The following is a 9,138-nucleotide window of genomic DNA, read 5'->3' on the forward strand; positions in this document are numbered from 1 at the left end:
AAGTTCCACACACATGCATATAACCAGGTGACCAAATTTATGAAAAGATGGAACAGTTGGATAAACTTTGTGAAAAATTTTGATTCTGGTAAACCTGTTGTAATCTGTGCTGGGTCTCAAGATGTCCCCAAGGATCAGCCAGAAAACATTCTTACTTCTGTTCAGGAAATATTCCAAAAACTATTTCACAAATGTGATCATCATACACCAGCCTCAAAGAAATTATCTGAACTCCAGGCCTTGCATAAGAAACTAATTGAAATAACACATGTAAAAATTAACAATCTATGCACGAGATGTAAGAATACTCATGTTTTAGATAGAAGTGCTTTAGACAGATCCACACATACAAATTGTGGGTTTCACTTAGGAAAACTATGATGAAAAGTCTTACATCTAGAGAAATACGTAATATTTAGTCAATAACTATAAAAAAAATCTGCAAACACTCCTGACATATGGCTTATAAACTACACTAAGAATTGTAACACCCAAACAGGTATGTCTTTTTCAGAGAATCATCTTCCACCACAGGTAATGAGCTAATGTTTTAAAATTAGCAAATCATAATGTCAAGTCACTACCAAACAAACTTTAGGAACTCAGTGTTCTCTTTACTGGTGACTGGAGAGATGTTTCAGTTTTATGCTTGTGTGAACATTGGGTGTGTAATGACTATCTACAAAACTTAAAAACTGAGACCCTTAAGCTTCCACAGAGCTATTTCTTAACATGGAAGAATTTGTATACACGTCAAACAAAATACAGATAATAAGAAATTAGACTCTGCTTGTAAATTAGTAAACGAGAGGATATTTGAGGTAACAGCCATAAAATTAACTGTAGTGGAGGTAGTAATTTTGTGTATTTACAAATCACCAGTCAAAAATATTAATGCTTTTTTTCAATTATCTTGATCTTGCCTCAAGAAACATGAAAGTTATAAAAGAACTGTAGTACTGTGTGGTGATTTTAATATAATTTTGTAAGTAGTAGCACAGAAAGAACTTTCTTAATGTCATTAAAAATCATAACATGCTAGTAACCGTGAACTCTTCAACCCACGTCACAAAAACTAGTGCCACACTACTTGACATTGTCTGTGTCAATGTGGATAGGTAGTCAGCACAGATGTTTAATACAGGATATAGTCATCATCTGATACAGCTATGCATAGTGTTCCTCGGCTACACTTCGCTCAATCTATTTTATATAAGAGGAACTTCAGCAATGGAAATATAGAACACTAGCAAACCTGACAATTCTTCACAACTGCTAAATGTGTCTAAGAATTGGACATAATCCTGAACTCCTGTTCCCCTTTCCCTCTGCCCATCTCCTCCTCTTAGCCCCCCCCCTCCCCCTCTCTCTGTGCATCTGCCTCTCCTCCCCTCCTTTCTGTCATCTTACCCCTCTCTCTGACCTTCAGCCTTGTTTTTGTTATTGGAAATTAAACTCTGATTTGGAACTGAAGTCACTTAGAATTAATGGGTAAACTGATTGGGATCACTGGTATACAGTGTATGAGAGAGACCTCTCCAGCTTCTGGATCTAGGAGGACAGTAGCTTGAATAACAGTACTTCAAACAGTTTCAATCTGTGATGGGTAGGAGTACAAAGTTTCGAATGATTCAGATTCCGTAATAGTATTCTAATCATGAGCCAGAAATACAACTTTCCAGTTTTCTGTAAAACCAGTGGCAAGGAAGATAAGGGAACAGCACATTGTTAGGTGTACAATTTTTGTTTGAAAGTATAAATAAGGAAATAGAATATACATGGGAGAAACAATTTGAGTGCTTGTTTAATGCTCTTATCGTAGTTTAAAGTGACAGCAGGAATGAAATTGCAACCACACTTTTTCACAGCATAGCATTTCCTTTTTGCAGTCAGTTTTAACAGAGAACCATTACATTGTCATTTTAAAAGAAGAAAAAATATAGCCTACGTGTGTCTAAATGTTTGTTAGAGTATTGTGAAAAATTTGAAGTTGACTGGTTAAGAACTTTTTTAGATTTTTGATAACATTTCCCCTTGATATATTATATACATATTTATAAAATACATACATTAAAAAATATGTAGCCTACGATGTCTGAATGTTCATTAGAGTATCATGTAAATTTTTTTAAGTAAACTGGTCACAAACTTAGATTTTTTGTAACATAGTTAAATGACTGTTCTTTATATAATAGTATAGATCTTTTGCTGTTGCTATCTAATGAATCATGTGATTATGATCTTTGTAAATCTGATACAAATGACAAGTTCTACTATTTAATAACACAATTCACGAATAATTTTAAACAGCCTTCCCTAAAAATAAATTCAAATGTAAAAATATAAACAAACCAAAGAATTCATTTACAGTAGGAATCAGTGTCCTGTGACAGGAAGAGAGCTATATTTAAACTTTCAAAAGCAAGCCATGCTCCAGAGTTTCTAAATGATTACAAAAGTATAAATTAGTTCTTAATCAGGTCATAAAAGGGGCAAAATTAAGATAAAATGACCAATATATCAGGGAATCATCAAATAAGACCAATACACTATGAGAGGCTGTACGAAAACTTATTGGGAAGAAGGAAACTCAGAGCAATATTTCTCTGTTCCATGATGGAGGCCTTGATACTGACCCAAAATTGGCTGTAGATCTTTCCAACCAGTACTTTGCTGCAGGTGCAAAGGATTTAGAGACTAGAAAAATTGGAAAATTACATGTTAAATACACCCAGGAACGTGCAAATCCTGAAGTCAACAAAAACAGCATGTTACTCTCTCCTGTTTGTCGAAGGAAGACTGGGCTTAATGTCAGTCACATCAAGATCATTAGCGACAGAACAATCTCAGACTGTGTCAAGGGTGGGGAAGGAAATCAATCATGCTCTTTCAAACAAGCCATCCCAGCTGTCACCTGGAGCGATTTAGGGAAATTGCAGAAAACGCAAATCTGGATGGCCAGATGGGGGTTTGAACAGTCATCCTCCAGAATGTGAGTCCAGTGGGCAAACCACTGCACCACCTTGATCAGTCTGTTTGTCAAGATGAGCTACTAAAAAGCATACAGTACTCTCATTAAAAAAAGTCTTTCAGAAGGTGTTGAAGAGATCCTTGATTACATAATAATGTCAGCAAACTTTATTCTCACACCCTTATTAGACATATAATATTCTCAACGTCAGAGGGCATTTTCTCTGACCGTCTAAAAACTGTTAAAATAATAGATGACCATTATACAACAAATGACTCTCAGTGAAATTGTAGACATATATCACTATTATCTGGTTTTTCAAACATTATCGAACACCTCTTTCTAGCTAAGATAACAATTCTTTTTCAGTTGAGATATCAACAGCACAGCATTCCACTGAGACTGCTACTTTTACTCTTGTCCAACACATCAAATGTACTTGACAAACATTCCAAAATCTCGAGTATTTTCTTAGACTTGACAAAGATTTTTGATGTTATAGATCATTCAGTTCTCATAAAAAAACTTTACTGTTATGCAGTGCAAGGTTTGCCAAATGAGTACCTGAAATATTACTTAAGTAATCAATCTCACATCACAGAAGTCAAACGGAACCACAGTAGCACCATGCGGAACTGCCTGTTTCTTTTTCTAGTGTATAGTAATGATCTGCCCTTATGTGTAAAGAATGTAGAAGCTGCCTTATTGGCAGATTATACCAGTGTGCTTATTGAAGCAAAAAACAGAGAAGATCTAACTACTTCCGCAGATATCATCATGATTGAAGTTTAGCTGTGGCTCCATAGAAACAGGCTAATCTTAAACCAACAAATAACTGTTAATACATTTTCACTTATGATATGGTTTTATCTTTCTGGGTAACTCTATTTGTGCCATAACAACATTCAGGAAGCAAAACAGAACTGTCAGAACAATAATAAAAGCAAACAATAGCAGTTCGAGTAAGGCTTTTGAGTCTTCCTCTTCCCCCTATTTTCATTTTAGAAATTGTGCTATTTGTAAAGAAAAATATGGTGATGAAGGATAATGGCTTTAACCCAAACACTACTGTGCATAAGTACCATACTGTGCCACCGAAAAATATATGTAAACAGTTCCAGCACAACTCTGTGTCAAAACTGTGTTTATCATTCAGGTCTAGTATTCTACAATACGCTACCAGTAATTATCACGACCACCGATCAATTAAATGCACTCCAACAAAAAAAAAGAAGTCAAATCCATTATATTAAAGAACTATTTTGTAATGTGCCTGACCATCTGGTAAATAAATTTGGAAATTTGTGGTAAGAACTATGGAACCAAACTGCTGTGGTCATCGGTCCCTAGGCTTAAGCACAACTTAATATAACACATATACCCATACCCGAGGGAGGACTCTAACCTCCGACGCGTGGGGCGGGGAGGGGGAGGGAGGCACGGACCGCGGCAAGACGCCGCTGACCACACGACTTCACCGCGCGGCTACAGTAAATAAACTAGAATAATTGTCTAATGTTGGTATACTATAAAATATTGACCAACATCTGTTATACATTGGATGCGTAAAAAGATATACTGTAACTATATAAATAACAAAGAGCTTACCAAATGCCAAACCATTCTTCGATAAATCCAACTCTCCAGTTCTTCTGGTTTCCTTGATCAAATCTGTTGTTAATACTTTATCACACTCTTCCTTCCCCAGCCTTGAAAATAGTGCAGAATGTCGCATTTTCGGTTACCACGTTTGTACGTATCGGCTCGGATATTACTTTCCCTGCACACAATAACACACAACGAAGCTTATTACATCATATTTTCTAATAACTCCAAAACACGATAATAGCGCTTAACAGGTCAACCACTTGTTTTGACAACTATGACTTCTGTTCTGTTTCTGATCAATACTTCACAGATTTCGATGTAACAAGGCACTTTCGACCTTCGATCTATGGTCGATAGTGGCCAGTGATTCCAATATCAGCGCAATGCATATTGTTGGAATCCTTATCACCTTTATTATTATCTTTATTACCAGTTCTATATCATTCACCAGCCATGACTGGACAGACAGTCTCAGGCTTACAGTAATATATAACATATAAAATGAACACAATATTGCAGCAAAACAAAGTGATAAGACAGCCAATACTAGACATATTGCTGTTACTGTTGCTAAGTCAACATCGTTCACTGGTCGTGGCCAGTCATATTGCTTCTCAATTTAGCGACTGTATATTAAAACCATGTGTCGCAGTTATGAATCTCTTGTCTCTTGCAAAAGGATCCTTGGCTGGTTGATTTGAGGGAGGGGGAGGGGCCAAACAGTGAAGTCATATTAGGAAAGACTGGGGAAGGAAGTCACCCATGCTCCTTCAAAGGAACCATCCCAACATTTACCTGAGGCAATTAAGGAATATCATGGAAACCTAAACCAGGATGACCGCACGCCGGTTTGAGCCGTCGCCCTCGCGAATACGAGTCAAGTATGATAACCATTGCCACATCGCTCCATCAGAAGGATCCTTCAGTTTCTTTTGTGTAGACAAGAGAGCTGAAAAACTGTTGGATAATATTGTCCCATCAGAAAGATTGGTGATTTTCTTTTATATAGATAAGAGGGTTGAAGACATATTGGACAATATTGTCATTATTCCTGTCAGCTCGAAAATGGGTCTACAGTTGTCAAATTTCTTGCTGGAACGTACTATTCTTACAGCCTTCTTTTGAAGGAACTATATGCTTTTACTTCCATTATAGTGTCTCCATAGCAGCAATTCATATGTGATGTGGCTGTGGTAGAGTGCATAATATATTGTGATTAACCCTGTAACTATGGCTGATTTCTATGAAAGTCCACTGCAATCGGGCCTGGCATATGGTGGACTGCTCTAGAAGTCGGCTGGGAAGCAGACTTGCCCTCAGATGGACTGCTGTAGCAGTCCGGCATTTAGCAGCTCTGTGCGAGCGGAGACACTTTTTTGTACATATTACAAGTCCATTGCCTCCATTCTTAGCTGCAAATATTTCATTTTGTGTAAGGTTTTTACTTTGAATACGAGCAAGCTTTTTTACTCAGCTGAATAAGCCTTGCAGTTGCTATTAGACAGAGATTTCGAGGTTGGCAGTGAAAATGAATCTGACAATGATTCCGAACCACCAGCAAGTGCTCTGGCACAACAGTCACCTTCTGTAGGTTATTCGATGACTTCTGATATACCGGCGACGTTGGTGTTTTCTGGCCATTCAACAGTACCAGACCGAGGAATATCTAATGACTCATCAGAAGACGAAGAGAACTACAAAGAAGGCACCACGCCTTCGCATGTGAAACAGAAATTGGGATGGATAAGTAATAATCTAACACCATGAAAACATCAGTTTACATCCATAAATGCGGTCTGAGGCGTCTTGTCACAGTTCGGGCGGCTCCCCCCGTCGAAGGTTCGAATCCTCCCTCAGGCATGGATGTGTGTGTTGTCCTTAGTGTAAATTAGTTTCAGTTAGATTAAGTAGTTTGGTCACATAAGTCCTTACCACATATCTCCAATTTCCATCCACAAATTCTGGACAGAAAAGTGTAGCTGATACAAGAAGTTTCTTTGGCTTCTTTTCCCTGTTTGTAAGTACAGAAATTATGGGCCATATTTGTAATGAAACAAGTAGGTATTTTACTCAACTTCTGAATATCTAACAGACAGAATGAAGAAATAGCTATGTCTGAAATATGACAAAAAAATTATCTTTATCGCAGTACTGGTCAAAACATTCACTTCTGGAAACTCTGTTTTCTTTCACTGCTTCTTTTACGTGATAGACATTTGCGTGTCCTATGATTTAATGCTAATATTGTGAATACAACAGACTACTTGTTCAAGTTTCATCCTATTTTGCGCCACTTTCGTATTGTTTTCAGATAGCATGTACACCAATTTCAAAACCTTTGCCTGCATGAATAACCTTCTTCTGTTGAATGGGTGACTAAAAATAAAACAGTATATCACAGCAAAGTGAAATCGAAATTGTTTTAGAATAAATTCATTGTAATTCATTATAACAAGTCAGTGGGAAGCATTGACTGAAGCGATATGATCATGAAAACCGTTGAAAGTGTCAGGAAGAGTAGCAAATGGTATCGAAAAATTGATTTGTGACATTCAAACAAACTATATTTAGAACTTCACTATTTACTACAGAAGTTACACAGATGTCACAAAACACAATCTTGGTGTCTCTAGAGACGTCATCGCCACGCTAATTGAGCCATATATGCAGAAGGGGCATATGTCGTTTTGTGATAATCGGTACACCAGCTCAGCACTCTTCTGTTGGCTCTATGAACGGACTACTAATGCGTGTGGTACAGTATGGCGCAACAGAAAAGACATGCCCAAAACGGTAGAGAAATGGCAAAAGGGAGGATTGACATTCAGGTCTGTTTTAGGGGTCTGTTTTAGGCCTAATGTTGGCACTCAAATGGTGTGACAGAAGGGATATCTATATGCTGTAGACTTTTCATTCAGCGGACGTGCAAGAGACACCTAGAAAGAACTACCGAAGAGTTGCAAGATGTATGACACCTTCCCTTGTAATTCATTATAACAAGTCAATGGAAAGCATTGACTGGAGCAATATGATCGTGAAAACCGTTGAAAGTGTCAGGAAGAGTGGCAAATGGCATCGAAAAATTTTCTCCCATCTTACACATATGACGTTCTTCAATGCACTTTATCTGTGCAAACTGTCATCTGGTAAGCTGCTGTATGCGAATTTACAGCTGGGATTGATTCAGGAAACACTGAAAAATACTAGGTCAACGAAAGAAGTCCAAGAGGGGGTGGCAGTCCAACTGATGTCCCTGAGAGGCTGGCGTCTAGGCTTCACCTTCCAGGTCAACTACCAATGTATGTGACATGTGTTGTTTGTAAGAAAAGATACAACAAACGAAAGCAGACAAGAATTTTTGAAACCAACCAAATTGTGGAAATAGACGCCATTGTGGTGCTTAATTTCATGTTTTCTGTTTGAAAACTATCAGATATTACATTGCATAATACACATACTTTATTATCAGCATCAGCTAACACATTTTTCGCGTTATACAGCAGACACTTTAAGAAATATCTCCATCTGCATAAATGAATTTTACTTTCTTTTTGTTTCCATTTCAGACAAACGACAGGTATATTATTTACACTATTCCGGAATCTAAATGGTAGAAACAAAACTCAGTTTTTGCAACAATTTCACACCTACTTTTCGCTTAATTAAGTATTATTTGAGAATACAGAAATAATAGAATGTCTACCGCTTATATCTGGGTTTCACACAAAACTACAGGTGTAATATTTGGACACATGACGTTAATTTATTTATCAACAACAGGTGATGTGTTTTTCACTACATGATGCATAGTAAAACAGGGAAATTCACATAGTATCCTGGAAGATAAGTCCAGCAATCAGCCTTTGTGGCACATCAATATGTCAGTTCGACTGCCACAACCTCTTGCACTCCTTTTGTTGAATTTGAGTTTTTTCCAGTTCACCCAGTATGAAATGGTGAAAATGAGGTTATCAGTTACCACTCATTATACAAAAAGTCGGATTATAGCGTCGTAATTGAGGAGCTAACGATGATAAAATGGTATGGGGAAAATAATATGTTAAGCAACGAAATTAATAATTTAGACAATTGTATAAAGCTGCCATCTCTGTGATACAAAAGGCTACACAAAAGAAAGTTTCAAGTTAAATTCAAATTTGGTTGTATTTCATCATGATGCACAGTTACTTCCAAGTGAAGTAGGTGATATTCAACTACTAGTATTAGAAAATGAATCAAAAGGTACACCATTATTATGTATGACTTGATGAGAAAGAACTGTAGATGGTGGGTTTCTCAAATTATGCACTAAGTTGTAATTTTTGTTGAAAAAATTATAAACATGGTGCTATCTGTATCTATGTAAGAAACAATATATATTCTGAAACAATTCACTTTCCTAAAGAAACAATTAAAGATAAAGATACAGAGATACTAGAAGTTTAAATATTAGATGCAAGAATAGTTGTAATTTGTTCACACAGAGCACCAGCTGGTGGTACTAATGAACATCTAAAAAGTTTAGAATCACTGCTCAACAAACTAATGCATAGAAATAG

At 36.9% G+C, this 9,138-nt stretch overlaps 1 protein-coding gene across 3 annotated transcripts in view; it reads right to left on the reverse strand.

The window, feature by feature from the left end:
- LOC126299467 (leucine-rich repeat-containing protein 40-like) overlaps positions 1-5,046 on the reverse strand; it is a 222,958-nt gene extending 217,912 nt beyond the window's left edge. The window contains exon 1 of one of the 3 annotated variants that reach the window (XM_049991387.1): positions 4,580-5,046. In XM_049991387.1, coding sequence (XP_049847344.1) covers positions 4,580-4,706 — 127 coding nt within the window. In that variant the 5' untranslated portion in view covers positions 4,707-5,046. The remainder of the gene's footprint in view (positions 1-4,579) is intronic. The other 2 variants (XM_049991388.1, XM_049991389.1) reach the window with 2 other exon arrangements.
- Between the last annotated feature and the right edge of the window lie 4,092 nt (positions 5,047-9,138).

The sequence above is a fragment of the Schistocerca gregaria genome, chromosome X (genome assembly GCF_023897955.1).
Source record: "Schistocerca gregaria isolate iqSchGreg1 chromosome X, iqSchGreg1.2, whole genome shotgun sequence".
NCBI classification, from domain to species: Eukaryota; Metazoa; Arthropoda; class Insecta; order Orthoptera; family Acrididae; genus Schistocerca; species Schistocerca gregaria.